Source organism: Microchirus variegatus (assembly GCF_963457635.1).
Source record: "Microchirus variegatus genome assembly, chromosome: 13".
Lineage (NCBI taxonomy): Eukaryota > Metazoa > Chordata > Actinopteri > Pleuronectiformes > Soleidae > Microchirus > Microchirus variegatus.
Window position 1 is genome coordinate 26,352,719 of NC_139814.1, and position 22,623 is coordinate 26,375,341.

Consider the following 22,623-nt stretch of genomic DNA (forward strand, 5'->3'; position numbering starts at 1 on the left):
TTACTAAATGAATCGTCGACTATTTTGATAATCGATTAATTGTTTTTAGTGTTTTTTCTAAAGAATTAAAACCAGTTTCTGTGATTTTTCAGCTTCTGAAATGTGAATATTCTCTAGTTTCTTTGCTCCATTTGACAAAGAAATCATTCAAACTCAATAATTTTTGGATCATGGACGAAATAAGACGCTGAAGAACATCGTAATTTCGACATTTTCTGACATTTTACCGACCGATTAATCGAGAAAATAATAACAAGACATTAATCGATTATCAAAATAATACATATATTTATAAAAAATGGAGTTTGATATAGTCCGTGCCATAGTTTCCTTCAAAATGAAACGTCCATCTTGATAAATCATAAATGCTAAGAAGCAAAAATGCTAAGCTAAAGCCATACTGACCTCGTTTCTGACGACTTCACCCTTACATCAGTCGCTTAGTAACGTCATCCTTTGTTTTATAATCAATCGACGACACAAAGGAGCATGTTTAAGGTCTAGTGTGTGAGGAACGGTGACACCCGGTGGTCAGACTGCAGATTGCGCTCTTTTTTCCCCGCTGAAACTCGGCAGTAAAAACACTTGGTTACGGATGATGGATTACATTTCTGCAACTCGAGCCTCGTAAAAGTCATAAAGCGAACGTTTGCGAACGCTCCGCGGTGCGTCGCGAGACTCATTCGCTCACTTATTCATTAAAAGTTCTTTGTTCGTGATTCGTGAAATGACGTTGTTTTTGTTTTTGGTCTCATCAGAGCTGGACCTGAACCGACTGGACGGCGACAGCGTCTGCCCGACCGTCAGAAGCGGACAAGACGACCTTCCAGGTACGAGAAAAACAAAAGCGTCAAAGCTCGAGCTCCTGGGAAACGATCGTTAAAAGCCTCGGACGCTTTAAGAGGCAGCGGTTAGAAAAACCACAACGCTAAAGGGAAAACAGCCGTAGATGTGCAGTTTAATTATCTTGAACAGGGTGGGGGCTGCTGCATTAACGCCTATACACACACCTTTAGATTTCAAAACCAGGCAAATAAAACGGGTTCCACTCCAGCTTTTATGGACGTTCTCCGTTTATCGAGCTCAGCAAGATTTGTAATTTGCTCAAACCGCTGCTCACGTGTCGTTGTTCTCTGCTTCGCCACGAAGCTGCAGGTCAGACGTGAAGCGGCTAACGTTTGTGATTCTCTTCACGTTCGCAGGCTTCGATCTGATCACGCAGATCCAGCTGGACGTGGTTTCTCTGAAAGGCGTGAGGAAAGTGGACGGTTCCACTCCTCTGCAGGTCGCCTACCGCCTCGACCGCGAGGCCAACTTCCAAATTCCGACCATGTGAGTGTGTGATATGTAATAAACACACACGTGTGTGTGTGTGTGTGGACGAGCAGGTGTTGCGTTATTATTATTATTATTATTATGATTATTACAGGTCTGTCACAGGTGTTTTCTGTGTGGACGACAGCAGCAGCAGCAGCAGCAGCAGCAGCAGCAGCAGCGTGTAATTGGTGCAAAGAAGAAGAAAAAAACGTGTCTGAGCGTATTTGACATTTTCTGAGAAACAAAAGGAGAGTAGAAGTATTTTTGAGCGTTTGTGGGAGGAGCTTAGGCAGCCATTCAATTCTCTCTCTGACGTTCTCTTGATATTAGAGATGAGCTGTGGTCATGTGGTTCAGTGCGGAACGAACCATGATTTACGGTGGCCCTGATGCGCAAAACACTAATGCAAAACAAAAAACGCAAATCACTAAACGCAAAACACAAATCCCCCAAAAAATTGCTTATTTTGTGTTTTTTTGATTTGCATTAATTTTTTGTGATTTGTGCTTGCGTTTTTGACTTGCAGTTTTTGTTTTGTGATTTACAGTTCTTGAGTTGCGTTTGCGTTCGTTTTGCGTTTTGTGATTTGAGTTTTTTGAGTTGCATTTTTGTTTTGCATGTTTTAGTTGTGTTTGCATTTTTTTGATTTGTGTTTTTTTGATTTGCGTTTTGTGATTTGCGTTTTTTGAGTTGTGTTTTATGAGTTGCGTTTTGTGATTTGCAATTTTTGTTTTGCGTTTTGTGATTTGCGTTTTTTGAGATGCATTGTTTGAGTTGCGTTTTTGTTTTTTGATTTGCGTTTGCGTTTTTTGAGTTGCGTTTTTGTTTTGCATTTTTTGAGTTGTGTTTGCATTTTTTTGATTTGTGTTTTTTTAGATTTGCGTTTTGTGTTTTGCGATTTGCGTTTTTGCACCTCAGGGCCACCATAATAATTCCCTAATGGGTCACACCCACTTTTTTGGGTTAGTTTGATTTGCATTTATTTTTTGTGATTTGTGCTTGCGTTTTTTGATTTGCGTTTTGTGTTTTTTGAGTTGCGTTGTTTGATTTGCGTTTTTTGATTTGCAATTTTTGTTTTTCGATTTGTGTTTTTTGAGTTGCGTTTTGCGTTTTGAGTTGCGTTTTTTTTGTTTTGCGTTTTTTGAGTTGTGTTTGCGGTGTTTGATTTGCGTTTTTTGATTTGCGTTTTTTGATATGCAATTCTTGTTTTTTGATTTGCATTTTGAGTTGCGTTTTTGTTTTGCGTTTTTTGAGTTGTGTTTGCATTTTTTTGATTTGTGTTTTTTTGGGTTCCCTAATGGGTCACACCCACTTTTTTGGAAGAACTGAACAAGTCCAAAAGCAGAAAATACAGAAATGAAAGTGTAAAAAAAGAATAGCAAACTTATCTCTACTAACAAGCAAACCCAAGGTACTTTATTTTTTAAATAAAAAGCTGCACTCGTTCTCTTTTATTCTGAAGGGCAAAAACAGCACATATTTAAGAGTTTCTTAACCCTAGTGAGGGCGTGGTCTATATTTATTTTACTAGGCTACAGGAAACTCTTTCTTTCTTTTTCTTTGTTTTTAATGACTTCACCTTGATCGTTTACAAGAGGTCCAGCTGTATCTGTGAAGGCACCACCTACCGAGAAGCTGCCTCATTAAGAAGCCACGAGGAACACGCTTGTGAAAAATGAAAGAGTGATTTATGCGCTCTTTCATTTTTACGGCCTCGTCTGTTTGAAAACCTACGAGATCTTCGTCTCTCTTTGAAGTTCTGCAGGTTCAGGGACGTCTTTGACCTCTGGAATCAGTCAAAAAAACTAAACGTCCATTTTCCCCGCTCAGGCTCAACTTCCCTCGCGGCTTCCCCGACGAGTACTCCTTCATGGTGACCTTCCGCATGATCAAGAGCACCGTCAACAAGGTGTGGAACGTCTGGCAGATCGTGGACGAGGACGGCAACAGGCAGGCCGGCCTGAGGCTGAACGGCGAGCAGCAGGCGCTGGAGTACTTCCTCATGGGCGCCGACGGCGACCTGCAGACCGTCACCTTCCCGGGCCTCTCGGTGCTCTTCAACACCCGCTGGCACAAGGTGATGATCGGCGTGGAGCACGAGAAGGTCACGCTGTACGTGGACTGTCAGCCCGTGGACCGGAGGCCCATCAAGGGCAAAGGTCCCGTCAACACCGAGGGGGACACTCTGATCGGCCGACTGGACGCCGATCCCGACACTTCAGTCGTGGTAAGAGAGGACGCAGAAGAGACGCCTAAGCTAATCCCTGCAGAATAAGAAAAACAACGACTTTTCTCTGTGTCTTCTTTTGCAGTTTGAGCTTCAGTGGATGTTGATTCACTGCGACCCAAAGCGAGCGCAGAGAGAGAGCTGCAGTGAGCTGCCGGCCACTGAGGTACAGCAACAACATCTGATCTCAGATCTGCTCAGCAGGCGTTTGTGGTCTACGGGTTTTTTTTTATCAGCGAGGATGGAGCCTCGCTAACATGGAGATAAGAGAAAAACAGGGAAGATAAAATTAATGCTGAGCTGGAGCTTCTGTAAACGTTCAGACGATCAGATTCATCCAAAAACTATACTCATGAAATCTTCTCATTAAGAGTTAAGGTCGTTTTTTCTTGGAGGCAGAAGTATGGAAGGGTAATAAGAGAGGAAAAACAGCTCTGATAATGGAAATGTCCTCAAAGGAAGGAAAAATTATGAGATAAAAAGTATAAAAAGTCATAATTATGAGATAATTTTTTTTTTTTTAATTATCAGATAAAAAGTCAAATTATGAGATTAAAAATCGAAATTATTAGATTAAAAATTGAAATTATGAGATAAAAAGTCGAAATGATAAGATAAAAAGTCAAAAGTCTAAATTATGAGCAAAAGTTAATCTCTTTTTTTATGAGATTAAAAAAATTGAAATTATGAGATTAAAAAGCCATCGTTAGGAGTTAAAAAGTCATAATTATGAGATAAAGTCATAATTATGACATAATAAATTTAAATTATGAAATAAAAAGTCGAAATTATTAGATTCACTGGAAATCATGAGATAAATAGTCATAATTATGAGATTAAAAAAAATCAATATTATGAGATAAAGTCATTTATGAGATAAAAGTAAAAATTATGAGATAAAAAAATCAAATTTATGAGATTAAAAGTCAAAATTATGAGATTAAAAGTCAAAATTATGAGATTAAAAGTCAAAATTATGAGATACAAAGTCAAAGTATGAGATTAAAAATTTAAATTATGAGATAAAAAGTCAAATTATGAGATTAAAAGTTGAAATTATGAGATAAAAAGTCAAAATTATGAGATTAAAAATCGAAATTATGAGATTAAAAAGTCAAAAGTCAAAAGTATGAGATAAAGATGACGTGTGGATCGAGAGTCTCTTATTTTGAAGGTCAGGGGCTGAAAAGCGCGTGAACTCGTGTCTCTGCAGAGATTAACGATATAATCCCTCTCTCATCTCACTCAGCGTGTGATTTAAAGTCTGAATGAATCAGGAGTGGATTTTTCTTTTTCTGTCTCAAATCACATTTAAAAACCACAGTGGACTGAACCACTTCCTGTGCTGGTGCACTTTCCTCTGTTCACTCTGGGCCGATGGTGGAGATGACGGCATGAATCACTCTGCTTCTGCTGGTGAACGTTGGCGTTTGGTTGGCGTTTGGTTGCTGTGACGACTCTCACTAACTCTGCTTTGATCTGACCTGTGTTTCTCTTGCTTCTTCAGATGTTTGCCAACGCTGAGGTATTTATTCATTCTTCTCTACCTTTTGTTCTTATTGCTGTGTGATTTGAAGCCGGTGCTTTGGCTTTGTTTTACATCTCATTTACGGTGGTGGTTCAATTCTCTTCATACGCTGTGAATCAGTTGAGCCAAATACGAACCATGATTTAGAAGAACATCAAAGTAGTTTTTGTGGTATTTGCTGACAGTGACGTTTTCTTTCTCAGCCTGAAAAATCAATCCAAGGCCCCCCAGGAGCCCCTGGACCCGAGGGCCCTCAAGGAGACCCTGGAGAGGACGGCAGGGATGGAAGAGACGTGAGTATCTGCTCTTTTATTCTAATTCTTCTTCTTCTTTTAAACAAAAGTCTTTCTCAGACTAAAGTGTGACCGTTGTGTTCCCGTCTCTCCAGGGTCTCCCGGGTTCTCCTGGCAGCACAGGTTCTCCAGTAAGTCTGAAGCCCATAAAATAATCTTCTCCGTCTCTGTATTCGCTGCAGTGTCGTGGGTTTGTTTTGCCATCCATCCCATAATACACACACACACACACACACACACTGGAACGATTAATTTCACGGTTATGTTCAAATACGACAAATATTGAAAAGCCTCAGGATTCACGACGTGGCCTCGTATTGGACGACAGCAGCTGTCAATCAAACTTCGTATATGTCGTATTCTATCGTCTATTTTCAGTCTTTACGTCGCTGAAGGCTACATTTTCCTCTCCGTTACGGAACATCATTCAAATGTAACATCACGTTCAACTGAACTCTCGAGGAAAAGCTTGTATTGACATTGTAAATTGGCTCATTTTCATACAAATTAGATTTACATTTACAAACTGAATGCTTTTTTTTGGGCAATGGCGCCCACTTGTGGCGAGTCAATATATTGCTACTTCCTGTTTGGTTTTGGGGAGGAAACTGAAATACTTTGACTTTTTAAAAAAAAAAATCTACACCGCACATGTTCACAATCATCAACACAATGTTAAATTTTCAACAAACTATATAAATACACATTTATATATATATATAAATATACACATTTATATATATATAAATATACACATTTATATATATATAAATATACACATTTATATATATATAAATATACACATTTATATATATATATATATATCAGATACACATATATACACACATATATATATATACACAGTACACACATACATACATATACACACATATATATATATATACACATACATATACACATAAATATATATATATATATACATATACATATATATCCATATACACATACATATATAAACATATACACATACATATATATATACATATACACATACATATACGCATACATACATATATATATACACATACATATATATATATACACATACATATACATATATATATACACATACATATACGCATACATACATATATACATATACACATACATATATAAACATATACACATACATACATATATAAACATATACACATACATACATACATATATATACACATACATATACGCATACATACATATATATACATATACACATACATATATAAACATATACACATACATACATATATATATACACATACATATACGCATACATACATATATATACATATACACATACATATATACGCATACATATACGCATACATACATATATATATATACATATACACATACATATATATATACATATACATATACACATACATATATATATATACATATACACATACATATATATATACATATACATATACACATACATATATATATACACATACATATACGCATACATACATATATATATTTATACACACATATACGTACATGCGTATATATACATACATTCATACAAACATACATACATGTAATAAAACACTTTATCCTCCACATGATTTATAAAATAAACACAAGTAGAAATATTGTATTATATTGAAGTACTGACTGATTAGTTTTGCCTTTTTGGCTGAAAATTAACTATTTTTACGACCAAAAGTTAGGTAGTTTTAATATGTTTGTGTCAGTTAACTTTGATATTATAGAAACTGTATCATGTTTGAGGCTTTATGTTTATGTTTATGTTTTATTGGTCACATGTGATTCTGAACTGAAGTGGTGATGAGTCGTTGGTCAACATTAGAACTGCTGACATGATTCAGTTAAATCTGAAGTTACCTTCATAACTGCACATGAAGCTCAGGTGAACAAAGTGATTTTTTTACTCACAGTTCAGTCATCGACGGAGGAAAGAGTCCAGAAAACGTACGGATTCATGAGCGACTGAAGGAAACAAACAAAAGCCTGATCACGCTCTCTCTTGTTTGTAAGGGGTTTCTCAGTGGGGAAATAAGGGGCCAGGACCAAGCAATGCAACAAACAGGAAGTGGAAGGCGTGGTACAAATTAAAACAGGAAATGATGTTTGAAAAGTGACAGATTTTTGATTTTGTATACGTTAACTCGAAAAGTCACGGACGGATTTGGACGAAATTTTCAGGAAATGTCCGCAATGGGACCGGGAACAAGTGATTACATTTTCGGCGTTTTTTTTTATCGCTATTTTGTAGGCACTGAGCTGCCTTGGCGGAGGTCTGCGCTCTCCGAGTGCTTTTCTAGTTTATCTCTATTGTGATTTGCAAAAACACAGATGAAGATTTTGATGTATCTCTTCTGGATTTAGTTAATTCATTCATTCATTCATTCATCTTCGACCACTTGATCCTCCACATACGGATTGTGGTCACATCCTGGACAGGTCTCCAGAGATACACAACAACCATTCACTCTTACCTGGATGTTTTTTGGAATTGTGGGAGCAAACTGGAAAACTGGAGAAGAAACTTGGGTCTTCTATCAGGGTCTCTGCAGGTTTCAACAAGTCAAATTTCAGACTTTTTAAGACTTTTTTCAAGTCCATACTGAATACAATTTAAGACCCATTTCACATCCATACTGGAAAAAAAGTACAAAAGTCATGAAGGAAAATTGGAGCCACAAATCGTTGAACTTGCAATTCGGCTTAAGCTGTGGGCTTTCGTTAAGTTTTCTCCGCCGCTATGCTAAGCTAAGCTAAGCTGTAACACACCGCGGCGTCGCGCGCGCACAGCACGCTAGCTAGTGGTGCTCGATAAATTCTCCCCGGGCAGCACAAGTGGCCTACTTTAGTTCCGTGTTGTAGTTATTGTTGTTGTTATCGCATCCTCAAAAACAGACATAAAAAACATTTCAAAGCGTAGATTTTTAAGATCTTTCAAAATTGTATTTAAGGTCCTTTTGTGAGATTTTAGGAGAATTTAAGACATTTTAAGACCCCGCAGATACCCTGTCTAAACTCAGGCGAGAGTGCTTCCTGGATTTAGTTAAAAAAAACGTATAATTACAGCTTGAGAAAGTTAGCGACATGTGTGCTACATTCAAGAAGATGCTAACTGAAGTGCAGACACGGCGTTAGAAATAATAGACGTGCAACTTTAAACAGCTGCATCTCCTGTATCTCGCTCTTCCATTCATCATCTGCACTCTCGTCTCTTCCACGCATTCGGACACCGAGGAACAGCAGAAGCTCGGCCTACCTTCCTTCGCTTCCATCGATTAAACGCTCGCCGCCGCTGCCCTTTTTGTGTCTCTTAGCAACAGAGAGCGGAAGCGAACGGATACAGGAAGATGATAAAGCTTGTTGTTTTTCCCTCTGTTTCCTCAGGGCGGCAAAGGCGAGCAGGGCGAGATCGGTCTTCCCGGACAGCGAGGCCTGCCGGGTCTACCAGGAGTTCCCGTACGAGACGTCCTTTCATTTCAACATTCAAATTTTGTAATAGTGTGTGTGTGTCTGTGCGAACGAGTGTTAGTAAGTGGCTTTAATGTTGTGTTGTCGTCGTCTGCAGGGAGCCCTTGGCCCGATGGGTCCCCGCGGACTTGTCGGAGAGAGAGTGAGTAAACACTGACATCACTTCACACTCACACACACACAGAGAGACTTGTAGAAAACATGAATTCATGTATTTGTTTTTTTCAGGGTCTTCCGGGTTTTCCAGGCCCCGCAGGTCCTGCTGTAAGTGTTAAAGCAACACACTGAGTTTGTGAGTTTGTGAGTTTGCGACGGTGACGAAAACCAACACTGAAATATGCGTCTCTGCCTCTCGTTTCACAGGGACCAGCGAGTGAAGGAGCTGCCGTACGTCTGCAGGGTTCTGCTCATCTACTCAGATTCACGCGTTGGTCGTCCGCAAAACACCTTATATTGACTGTGTGTGTGTGTGTGTGTGTGTGTGTGTGTGTGTGTGTGTGTGTGTGTGTCAGGGATCACCTGGAAAACCGGGAATCCCAGGAGACGAAGGAAACATCGGGCCTGAGGTTAGAGTTGTTTTCCCACCATATCAGACATTACTGTTCTATTTTGTCACATTTAGGACATCATTTTTGTACCTTTCGTACTTTTTTACAGCTGTAACAACATCAAACTTCTCAGATATGAGAGGATTTTAAGGATTTTTCCATATAATATGTCGCTAAGATTGGCGTAGTACTGACAAAAAAAGTGCTGCGCTACACCAGTAAAGTGTTTTTCTGTCTAAAAAATGACTCTGATACTAGCTCTACCGACCTCCTACAGGGTCTACCTGGACCCAGAGGGACGCCGGGCTCCTCGGGGCCGTCGGGCCCACCGGGCCCCCCGGGGCCTGTGGTAAGACACCGAATTGGTTGCATCCCAACCGTCCGTTAACAGAGTCTAATTTTCCAATCTTTAACGTTTCCGTTCGTGTCGTTTTCTGCAACAAATACTGATAACGTGTGGTTACAGTATATGCAGATGACACCGCGTTGTGCACATGCGATGCACCCAAAAATACATCCTGTGGACAAACTGTGCCATCGCTAAGTTCTGCATGACCTTCTCGGAATAATGTTTCCATTCGTGTCGTTTGCTGCAACAAATACTGATAACTTGTGGTTACAGTATATGCAGATGACACCGCGTTGTACACATTCGATGCACCAAAAACATCCTCTAGACCAGTGGTTCTCAACCTTTTTGAGTCGCGACCCCCAAAATTTAACATGCACGGCCGTCCGCGGCAATTGTCGCTACATCCCATCGTATTGCCGGTAGTTGAGCCGGTTAAAATGTAAACAAATAACGCAAACTTTCCTTTTCAATTTTAACGAAATGAAACGCTAACTAGGGACGGGAATCACACGGCATTTTGAGAGTTGACCGTCGAGGTTTGGTGTCAAATTTTGTCTAGTTTTTTTTTTTTGCGGGGGGTGGAAACTATTCTTCACTGTACTAATTCATTTTAAGCTCAAAAACATGGCTGTACTGTCCAATATTGACCATCGAAGCAGCGCTAATAATGAAAATGTGGGGTAAAAAAAAATGGGAAAAACTCTCCGCTGTCACGGATGTATCTCCAGATGGCGGTCTAAAAATTTTTTTTGGTTTTTTAAAAAAATATTTTTCCAAAATAATTTGGCGACCCCCAGAAATCATCTCGCGACCCCAAGGTTGAGAATGGCTGCTCTAGACAAACTGTACCATCACTTCAGTTCTGCATGACCTTCTCTGACACTCCGTAGTTCCATTTCAGCCTCATATTCCTGTGTGGAAAACCTATTTGCATGCTACTTCTGCGTCGGTGGATGATCTAAACTCTCGGTGGTGGCTGTTTTTTTTCTCGATGTCTTTTTAGGGACCGCCTGGTGCCAGCAATGAGGGAAGTGGGGACCCTGTGAGTGTTTTTATTACCGTCTTATCGTCTTATCGCGCTGCCAAACGTTTCCTGCATGCGTTAAAAAAATGGCGAACTTGGAGTGGCGACAGCGGATCTCTTACCCAAATGAGTCCCTGACCGTTAAAGACGTTAATTCTGTGATGTGATGTAATGTCCGTGTATCCAGTGTCCTGCCGCCTGTCCTGTTGGACCTCGGGGGATCGCCGGACAACCGGGGATGAAGGTTAGAAAATAACGCTTTCTGTAAAATCCATCCATGTTTTAGCCACATTTAGAGTTGCGGTAACGCTTTCTGTTACAGTCCCCTAATTACCAGGTAATTTACCCGGTAAATTCATGGTAACACAAAAGTGTTACCAATGGTAATAAGAAAGTAAATACAGTGAAACCGTTGCCAAAAATACTGCGTAATGCACGGCAATGTACTCGGAAAGTAAAGTAAAACTGTACTGTAAAAGAAAGCCAAGCTTGTTTCCATGTAATTACCATGTTGTTACACACATAGTTTGGGTTAGGGTTAGGTTACCCCTTGGGTAAATAGCTAGTAATTAGGGGACTGTAGCTACCTGCTTATTACCAGTTTATAACCCAATAATACACTAAAATTTACCATATAGATACCAGGTAAATACGCAGCATTTATGCCATAGCTTGGGTTAGGGTTAGGTTACCCCTTGGGTAAATAGCTAGTAATTAGGGGACTGAAGGTATCTGCTTATTACCAGTTTATAACTCAATAATACACTAAAATTTACCATATAGATACCAGGTAAATACCCAGCATTTAGGCCATAGTTTGGGTTAGGGTTAGGTTACCCCTTGGGTAAATAGCTAGTAATTAGGGGACTGTAGGTACCTGCTTATTACCAGTTTATAACTCAATAATACACTAAAATTTACCATATAGATACCAGGTAAATACCCAGCATTTAGGCCATAGTTTCGCTGTACATACCTTCTTATTAACAGCAGTTATTACACAACAACACACTATAATTTACTACATAGTTACCAGGTAAATGCCCAGTGTTTTGGCAAGAGTTTCACTCCATTTACTTTCTTGTTACCATTGGTAATTACCCAGTAACACTTTTGTGTTAGCATGAATTTACCAGGTAAATACATGGTAATTAGGGGACTGTAAAAGAAAGCGTTACCGAGTGGAAGTAGCTGCAGATTGAAGATAATGTCCACCTTGATTGAACCACAAGTTGTGTCCAAGTGTGATAAAATGTTTACCTATGTTCCATTTGTTGCTATAGTTAAAGGCGCCATATGTAAGAATGTGGCCAAAAACGGTTACTACATTCAAATACATCAAAACACCGAGGTCTTTTAGGTTTTCGTTTTCTGACGTAACTGGCAACCCGTGGTTGCTCGGCAGCTGAGACTCTAACCGACTGCAACGATTGGTAGACGGCGGTAGGTGGCGCCACATGACGCCAAAACACGATTTGCAGTCTGCAAAATGGTTTTTTTAATGCAAATATTTTTGTCTGTACTGTTGTTGTTGGTGAGTTCAGTTTGTTATATGAACATTATTCCTGAGTCTCTGTGACATATTAGGAGGATTTTATGATTTATTACATAATGCACCTTTAAATAAAACAGTGGCTAACTGCACACTCGCTGTTGCCTTCAGGGTCACATAGGTCAGCCCGGTGAGCCCGGCAAAGACGGCGTGCCCGGAGATAAGGTACGTGAGACACTGTGAGCGTTGTACATGTATAGAACGAGATCGACGCCCATGCGGTAATTGCTTTAAATGAAACCTCGTTAGCGGCTTAATGCGATCGTTCCTCTTCCTCGTTAATTGGATCATTCTATTCCTGTTTGTGTGTGTTTTTTTTTCCCACAGGGGGAAGATGGAGCGAAAGGCGCCGAGGGACCGACAGGTCGCATCGGAGATGATGTAAGAAAACTCATTGTACATTATTATTATTATTATTATTATAATATAATATATATATACATATACTTACTGGCTTTTCTGCAGGGTCAACGAGGGCCCATTGGACTGACTGGAAGCTCTGGAGAGAAGGGCGACAGAGTGAGTTCAATCACGTTAAGACTCCTCAACTTTCCAACATACCCAAAGTATACGCACTCGCACCTGCCACTAACCGTTTTAATTAATTATTGATAAATTCAACAAAATAACTGTTAAATATTATGATATAATGCTGACTACACTTTATACATGTTCAAAGTATCCATATAAACTCCATATTGAACACATATTGAATACCTGATAACTCATACATTTCTCTCTAGTTTTTTAATAAAACTAGTTAACCTATTATACCTTGTTAAATATTATGAATATTAAAATGCTAACCACACCTGCCATATCTTCAAAGTGTCCAAATGTCATGAAAAAGCAAACACTATGTTTATTACATTTCATGAAAAAGCTACAATATGTTCAAACTTTCCATTCAATGCATTTATAAAGAAATGGAGGCTTAAATTTATATTATAATGTAATAAATATTATGAATAAGTGCTAAATAAACCCATGATAACCTCAATGTGTCCAAATGAGCTCAACAATAAAGAACTAGTTTTTCTGTGTTCACTAATAAGTTAACTTATTATAACTATTACCAATCCTAGCCAAAGTAATAATGATTGTACTTGTAGATAGTTGTTACATGAATCATTGTACAAAATTTGAAGGCAATATCTCCATCAGTCTGGAAGATAAAGCCCGAAAATGTGTTTTTTAGCATAATAAATTAATTAATTAGCTAATTAATATATAAAGCTACAAAGATAGGGATAATTCTCAGGTGGTATGTGATGCCCATGCAAAATTTGAAGCCAATACCTGCAATACTTTGGAAGATACAGGCGAAAATATGGTTTTTTATATCATTAATTAATTAATTAACTAATTAATAATAATGGTAGACAGCTCAAAATCAATAGGGATCATCTACAGGGGGTATGTGACCCAAAATTTAATCTCAAATGCTTTTACAGTTATCGCGTTAACGGCTAAAATCTGCGGACGCACGAGACCGATTCCATAATATCCGCATTTCTCGCGGATATAATGATGTATATTTACATCTTTCTTTACAGGGGCCTCCTGGTTTCAACGGTGTCCCCGGTCCAACTGGACCACCTGGAGCTCCTGTGAGTCCTGACTCTAAATTAATTTTTAAAATTAAATTAAGGGACGTAAGAGACAGAGGTCATTTTCTGAATAACGTTGTCGGTATAATCCACTCCACTCTGTCAGGGCTCAGAGGGGATCCGTGGACGTCAGGGTTTGGAGGGAGAGAAGGGCGACGACGTGAGTTCCACTTGTATATAAGGACATATATATATATATATATATATATAGATTATAGCAAAAACAAGCAGTTTCAGGTGTAAGAATGGCTGCTGTTGTTGTTTTTGATCAGGGAGCTGTGGGAGCACAAGGTGAACAGGGACTTAAAGGTGACAAAGGAGACGCGGTGAGTGACCTGACGACGTTTATGTTCTTAAACATCATCATCGTCGTTGTTGTTTACAATCATGTGACTGAACGATGCGACTTCACAGGGAGAATCCGGCAAAAACGGCGTGAACGGACTTCCTGGAGTCGACGGTGCTAAGGTGACCGCACTTATACTGTAAAAGCATACATACGTAGAGATCAGGGGTTCTCAAAGTTCTGATACCTGAGGGGCCAATTTAGGAACACAACATTGGACTGAGGGCCGCCAAAGGAAAAAAAAAACAGAAAGAAATCCCATTTGTAATAATTTTAATGACCAGATTGCAGTTCTACAGTTAAGCGTTAAGTAATATAAGCGCTAATATAATGTAATTTAAGCGTTAATATAATAACTCTTTATAATTTACAGGGTAATTACCCAGTATTTTGGCCATTGTTCTCACCTTCTAATTACAGGTTAATACCAAGTAACACATTTCTGTTACCATATATTTACTGGGTAAATAGCTAGTAATGGGGGCTGTAGCTACCTGCTTATTACCAGCTTATAACACAATAATACACTAAAATTCACCATATAGAAACCAGGTAAATACCCAGAATTTAATTTAATTTAATTTAATTTAATTTAATTTAATTTAATTTAATTTAATTTAATTCAATTTAATTTAATTTAATTTAATTGGGGGCTGTAGCTACCTGCTTATAACACAATAATACACTAAAATTCACCATATAGAAAACCAGGTAAATACCCAGTATTTTTGTTTACACTTATTGGTCTGTATCCAGTAATGTCCAACAAACATTTAACAAGCTTAGTCGCTCCTGGATTAAAACTATCAACTATAATTCATCGCGGGGGGCCGCCAGAAATGTTTCTGTGGGCCGCCATTGGCCCGCGGGCCGCACTTTGCGAACCAATGGTATAGATGGTACATTCCATAATTTATATCCTCCATAAACATAAAACTTCCAGTTGCAAAACAAAACAATCCCGTTTTAAAGTCATGACAGTTGTGATTTAACTCACTTTCGATTGGTCGTAACTGTCAAAGTTAAATTATTATTAACCCTAGAACACCATTGCAAATAAATGTATGTGATTTTCATGAAAACCAATTTTTCATCTTCATTATTATTATTATTTTTTTGAATTTTTTTGTTCCCAAATTCCTAATTTTCCAGTCATTTTGGGGTAATTTTATATTTGTCCCCTCATGATGCTTTTCTTTCATTTATTTTGTCACGTTTTGATATATGTATGATTTTCAAGTACTTTTTATTGGGTGTATTTATTATCTCGGGTAAAAATCACCCGGCGTTGGTGAATTTGAGCGATAGTGTTCTAGGGTAGTAAATATATAAAAGTAAATAAATCCCCAAAAAATGGTGTGTTTGGATAAATTCACTGAATTTAAGTCAATAAGTTTTCATTCTTTGCAGTAAATGGGAACAAACTTACCAAAAAATGACCTTTAACTCTTCGGAAACGCGTTTACCGACTCGATAAATGAAGTGAGAAGTCGTCAAAATTCCTCCGAGAACTCGCCGTATCAACATTATAAATAATTGTACTTATTTATTCACTTTACATTGACCGTTATCTCTTTAATATCACACTAACACACACACATATATATATATATATATATAAACTGTGAATTTGCTCCACAGGGAGAATCTGGAGCGCCTGGAACCTCCGGCGTCAGAGGGATTGTGGGTATTCCCGTAAGTCAATTTATATTCTATTCTATTTCATCATCAGTGAATAAATAACATATTATGGACTGTTTCACTATGTTACTGTTATGGGTTGAGTCATGAAGATGAACAGAGGACAGATCTCAGTCTTTGAAGCTGCTGAAGGAGAAAGAAGAGAAAAAGTCTTTTATTATTTCTCTGTAGCTTCAAAGAGTGATAACACACACACACACACACACACATATAAAGTCAAAGCAGCAGGAAGAGAAAATCCAGTGCGAGTAAAGCTGCTGAGATAGAGAAAGCTTCTTTTTTATTTATATCCTTATCCTTGGTCTTTTCTTCAGGAGAAAAACTTTTAAAACTCCTCGTCAGTGTTGATATAAACTGTGTATTTTGATACGTTTGTGCATCGGAAGAAAAGACTGAATAAATCTTTAAAATACGTGAATTTCCGTGGCTTTTTTAAAACAGACGTTCACGCTACATACGTAGATTATTTTGCGGCAAGTTGACTCCTGTGGTTTTTAATGATATACTGGATGGTACTGTTGCTTAACTCTTAGCATTTAGCTCTATCTATCTATCTATCTATCTATCTATCTATCTATCTATCTATCTATCTATCTATCTATCTATCTATCTAGTGAAGTATCTTTAAATCTATCTATCTATCTATCTTTATATCTATCTATCTATCTATCTATCTATCTATCTATCTATCTATCTATCTATCTATCTATCTATCTATCTATCTATCTATCTATCTATCTATCTATCTAGTGAAGTATCTTTAAATCTATCTATCTATCTATCTATCTATCTATCTATCTATCTATCTATCTATCTATCTATCTATCTATCTATCTATCTATCTTTTAGCTAACAAGCTGTCTATCTATATTTTAGCTAGCAAGCTATATATCATTTTTAGCGAGCAAGCTCTCTATCTATCTATCTATCTATCTATCTATCTATCTATCTATCTATTTATCTATCATTTAGCTAGCAAGCTATCTATCTATGGCTTAGCTAGCAAGCAATTTATCTATATTTTAGCTAGCAAGCTTTCTTTTTTATCTATCTATCTATCTATCTATCTATCTATCTATCTATCTATCTATCTATCTATCTATCTATCTATCTATCTATCTATCTATCTATAGCGAGCAAGCTATCGATCTATATTTTAGGTTAGCAAGCAATTTATCTATTTTAGCTAGCAAGCTTTCATTTTATCTATCTATCTATTAACTAGCAAGCTATCTATCGTTCAGCTAGCAAGCTATCTTTCTATCTTTTAGTGAGTAAACAATCTATCCATCTATCTTTTAACTAGCAAGCTATCTATCGTTCAGCTATCTATCTATCTATCTATCTATCTATCTATCTATCTATCTATCTATCTATCTATCTATCTATCTATCTATCTATCTATCTATCTGTCTTAGCAAGCAAGCCTTCTATCTCTATTTTTTAGCTAGCAAGCTTTAATTTTATCTATCTATCAGCTAGCTATCAAGCTATCTTTATTTTAGCTAGCAAGCTTTTATTTTATCTATCTATCTATCTATCTATCTATCTATCTATCTATCTATCTATCTATCTATCTATCTATCTATCTATCTATCTATCTATCTATCTATCTATCTATCTTGACTCCTGTGTCTTTTAATGATATTGTGGATATTATTGTTGCTCAGCTATTAGCGGTTAGCTCGTTTAGCTGCTGTGATCACATAGATTAGTGTTTCACGTCATTTCAGATTTCTCAGAAAAAAAATGGAGTATTTTATCGTCTGAGCAACAAAAAAAACAACAAAACATATTGAATTGAGTGTTTTAAGTGACATTAAAAAAGGGAGCAAATCATCTTTAATGAAACGCCGACACGAGAGAATATTAGACGTTTCAGTGCAGTGTGGAGCCACAGTGACACGTCATTATTTTTGATTTCTTATTTTTAATGTGCTGTGTTATTATTATTATTATTATTTCCAGGGTCTGCCGGGGAAACAAGGAGTCGCAGGAGCCGCTGGTGCAAAGGTGATTGGAATCATGTCTTATTTAATGAGCTTATTTAATGACTCACTCACTACAGTGTATGATGTGTGTCTTTGTTGTGGTTTTACAGGGTGATGCTGGTGCTGAGGGACCTGTGGGACCTGTAGGACTTCCTGGAAAGACTGTATGAATAATATTACATTTATTACATTCTGTATGTGCTCAGCTGTTTAGACGCTTCTACCGAATAACTATATATATATATGTTATGTTTCCTAACAGGGTGAGGCTGGAAAAGATGGAGAAGATGGAAAACAAGGAATTAAAGGAGCAACTGTAAGTTATACATCATATTTATTTATATAGTTGACGTTACTAGGTTCAAGAGTTAAAGGCGCCATATGTAAGAATGTGGCCAAAAGCGGTCACTACGTTCAAATTCAAAACACCGAAGTCTTTTAGGTTTCGTTTTTTTCTGACGTAACTGGCAACCCGTGGGTTGCTCGGCAGCTGAGACTCTACTGACTGCGATGATTGGTAGACGGCGGTAGGTGGCGCCACGTGACGCCAAAACGTGATTTCAAAACATAAGGGTTTTTTTAGGATTTGCAGTCTGCAAAATATTTTTTTTTTTTTTTATGCAAATATTTTGTTTGTACTGTTGTTGTTGGTGAGTTCAGTTTGTTATATGAACATTATCTATCATATTATGTAATATTAACATATTCCCGAGTCTCTGTGACATATTAAGAGGATTTTATATTTTATATTGATTTATATTTATCACATAATGCACCTTTAACTCTTATCTATGATTACTTTCCAGGGAGAAACGGGAAAACAGGGCCCAGTGGGGGTTGCAGGTCCTCAAGGCATCCAGGTGAGATGGACTTAAAAGTGAAAGTAAAAAGTACTTGATATACGTGATATGAATATGCAAAAGGGTTTTTTAAGGACATTAAATCAGCGCTTAAAACAGGCAAATGTAAAAAATCAGTGTTCTACTGGAACACGATGTAAATTATATACTGGTAAACTGGCAAATATTGAGGTTTCAAAGTGACTGTATATATACTGAATATGAGAGTTTTTATCAGGACACAAGTGAGAGACAAATAGGGCAGAGACATAATTAGGCCCAATTCCAATTCCTATCTTAACCCTCAATCTTAAATGGCCTCAAAACCAAGTGTTGAGGGTTATTTTGTCACTTAGAAATGGGACACCCCTTAAATGCAGATACGTCTTCAGACTGTAGGGGGCAGAATAACGCCAAAGCTGCGTCCAGTCTGTCAACTCCAAACGATCCGTTTGTCGGTCAAGTTATTAGGTTGTCAGTTAGTTATAAGATCTATTGACAAAAGATCGTAAAATAAAAATAAATGTTACGCAACAATGACGTCAGTAATCCATAATATGGATTTTCATCATTTTTATATCTCTATTAACAAAGAAAATACTTCATTTGTATCGTACTCGTTTCGCTGCTTTCGACGCCGTCTTTGTTATGTCGAAACACGCAATGCATTCTGGGTAGCCCTCGCTCCCAAGGGTGGTCTCGGGAAAAAAATCTCACTATTGAGGGCGATACAGCCCTTAAACTTGGCCCTCAACTTAATTTTCCTGAGAATCGGTACTTGCATTTTTGAGATTGAGGGTTAAGCAAGGAATTGGAATTCACCCTAAGTGGTGCAACAAACCATTAACTGGAAGAAGAAGAGAAGAACAGAATACCTTCAAAAATGACCGATGACGGGATCAAATGACACCAACAACGTTTCCGTCTTCACAGGGCGACAAAGGAGAAAGAGGTCAAACTGGTGAGCGAGGAATCAAAGGTCACACTGGACACAAAGGAGATCTGGGACCTGAGGGACCTGAGGGAGTGAAGGGAAACCAGGTAAGAACCGTAATAATCCATCATGAATAAACATTTGTTTTTAAACGTCTCAGTCTCTCACTGTGTTTATTCGCATGAACAGGGAGACCCAGGTGTCGCCGGAGATCCTGGTGTGAAGGGAGACCAGGTTTGTGGATCCACATCATGTTTGTTGACACGGATTCACGTTTGTTGTTGTTTTTGAACAAAGGTCAAGTAATAATGTGTGTGTTTGTGTGTGTGTTGCAGGGCCCTCCTGGAATACCTGGAATCAGAGGAGAGGTATTAACAGATCGACTGTGTCCCAACAGCGTTGACTTTAAAGCGGTCTAATCAGACCTGTGTGTGTGTGTGTGTGTGTGTGTGTGTGGTGTCACGATGGAACCGCCAACGATTTATTCTTGGATTTTCTTTTTCCAACAGCGCGGAGACAAAGGTCAAAGAGGAGCATCGGGGATCGACGGCAGACCAGGTCAGACCGGTCACGAGGGTTTGGGCGGACCAATGGGAGCTCCAGGTCTGGAGGGAGAACAAGGACTTCCTGGAACCCCGGGTCCCAGAGGTCTACCTGTGAGTATCTATCTATCTATCTATCTATCTATCTATCTATCTATCTATCTATCTATCTATCTATCTATCTATCTATCTATCAGCTAGCAAGCTATCTATCGTTCAGCTAGCAAGCTATCTATCTATCTTTTAGCTAGCAAGTTATCTTTCTATCTTCTCCTAGCAAGCTATCTATATTTTAGCTTGCAAACTTTCTATCTATCTTTTAGCTAGGAAGCTATCTTGATATCTTTTACTAGCAAACTATCTATCTTTAGCTAGCAAGCTATCTATCTTTTAGCTTGCAAACTTTCTATCTATCTATCAGCTAGCAAGCTATCTATCGTTCAGCTAGCAAGCTATCTATCTATCTTTTAGCAAGTAAACTATCTATCTATCTTTTAGCTAGCAAGCTATCTATCTATCTTTTAGCTAGCAAGTTATCTTTCTATCTTCTCCCAGCAAGCTATCTATATTTTAGCTTGCAAACTTTCTATCTATCTTTTAGCTAGGAAGCTATCTTGATATCTTTTACTAGCAAACTATCTATCTTTAGCTAGCAAGCTATCTATCTTTTAGCTTGCAAACTTTCTATCTATCTTTTAGCTAGCAAGCTATCTATCGTTCAACTAGCAAGCTTTCTATCTATCTATCTTTTAGCTTGAAAAGTTTCCATCTATCTTCTTTCTATCTTTTAGCGAGTAAACTATCTATCTATCTATCTATCTATCTATCTATCTATCTATCTATCTATCTATCTATCTATCTTTTTTTTAGCTAGCAAGCTATCTATCGTTCAGCTAGTAAGCTATCTTTCTATCTTGTAGCGAGTAATCTATCTATCTATATATCTATCTATTTTACTAGCAAACTATCTATCTTTTAGCTAGCAAGCTATCTTTTAGCTAGAAAAGTCTATCTATGTTTTAGCTTACAAGCTTTCATTTTATCTATCTATCTATCTATCTATCTATCTATCTATCTATCTATCTATCTATCTATCTATCTATCTATAATTGTATGAATCTTCCTGAACACAGGGTCCAAAAGTGAGCGATGACAAACTTCGGGAAATGTGCTCAGCCGTGGTTGAAGGTGTGTGATCATATAAATTAACTCATATTTAACCCATGATAAAGACAGATGACTCGCATATTACCCAGCATGCACTGCAACACGCTGTTGTTTAAATTGTACAAAATGTATAATTTTCCACAAAGAACAACTGGCCGAGTTTAAGAAAGAGATGCTGAGGAGACCGGCGGCGCTTGGTGCCCCTGGTTCCCGTGGAGCGGCAGGACCTCCTGGACCCCCGGGACCAGCTGGAGATGCAGGAGCACCAGGAACCCCAGGGCTCGCGGGCCCTAAAGGCCCTCCTGGCTACTATGGACTTCCAGGTGCACATGGAAAGAAGGGTAAGTGAGCTTTTTCAAATCGCTAATGCTGCTAGCTTTAGCATTTAGAACTAGAAGGGATTCACACATGCATAACATCATCCAATAAATTATACATTAAACAACGCTGAATCAAAATATGAGTTATTATCTTCCTTAAATTCAATTTCCATAAATGTGAAGGCATTGATTTGTACATTCTCCTGTTTTTGTAGGTGAGGCCGGGGAAAAGGGAGACCAGGGAGACAAGGGAGAGGACGGCGTCGGAGTCAAAGGCAGCCCGGGCTCACCTGGTGCACCAGGTAAGACCGTCTGAAGCTTTTATAGCTAAAAAACAAAAACAAACAATGCTAATTCTTTACCTTGTGTCGCGATCCCAGGTGCACCGGGCGCTAACGGCGTCGGCATAGACGGCAAAAACGGAGCGCGCGGCGAGACGGGAGGTCCCGGCGTCCCGGGAACACCCGGCTCGCGCGGACCCGCGGGACCGACCGGCCTCTGCGACCCGTCGACCTGCACGGGCCGCATCCCACCTCTCTACATGGTCAGCGGGAAGAAATCTGCCGGCTACAGACACCAGTGAGACCTCGCCACGCGATCCAGAACTCATCCCGCCCCACGACCGGAGAAAATTTCCGGGAAATCGCGTTGTGGCGATTGATCGCTGCGATCGTCCCAAAGTCCACGGATCTGAGAGACACACAAAACAAAGACACAACTGTAGAATACTGTATAGATGTTTGAACGGCTTTGAGATTACGGCCGCGGCGGCGTCCTCCACCCGGTCGTGAGATGCAGAGAGTCCTGCAGGTCCATCACATCCCACGAGGCCTAACCCTCGAGTGCCTT

General features: G+C 38.6%; 1 protein-coding gene across 1 annotated transcript; it reads left to right on the plus strand.

Moving 5' to 3' along the window:
* Positions 1 to 766: 766 nt before the first annotated feature.
* Positions 767 to 22,357, plus strand: col9a1c (collagen, type IX, alpha 1c; the record flags this gene model as incomplete). The annotated part of the gene is made up of 35 exons (XM_083899615.1): positions 767 to 830; positions 1,203 to 1,332; positions 3,148 to 3,544; positions 3,630 to 3,710; positions 5,052 to 5,069; positions 5,276 to 5,365; positions 5,461 to 5,496; positions 8,765 to 8,836; positions 8,946 to 8,990; positions 9,077 to 9,112; positions 9,212 to 9,235; positions 9,361 to 9,414; positions 9,674 to 9,745; positions 10,752 to 10,790; positions 10,960 to 11,016; positions 12,436 to 12,489; positions 12,652 to 12,705; positions 12,790 to 12,843; positions 13,881 to 13,934; positions 14,041 to 14,094; positions 14,207 to 14,260; positions 14,349 to 14,402; positions 15,922 to 15,975; positions 17,950 to 17,994; positions 18,083 to 18,136; positions 18,235 to 18,288; positions 18,779 to 18,832; positions 19,745 to 19,852; positions 19,935 to 19,979; positions 20,081 to 20,113; positions 20,255 to 20,401; positions 21,421 to 21,475; positions 21,601 to 21,795; positions 21,990 to 22,076; positions 22,155 to 22,357. Coding segments are annotated over exons 2-35 (2,535 nt in total). The 5' UTR covers positions 767 to 830; positions 1,203 to 1,330.
* Between the last annotated feature and the right edge of the window lie 266 nt (positions 22,358 to 22,623).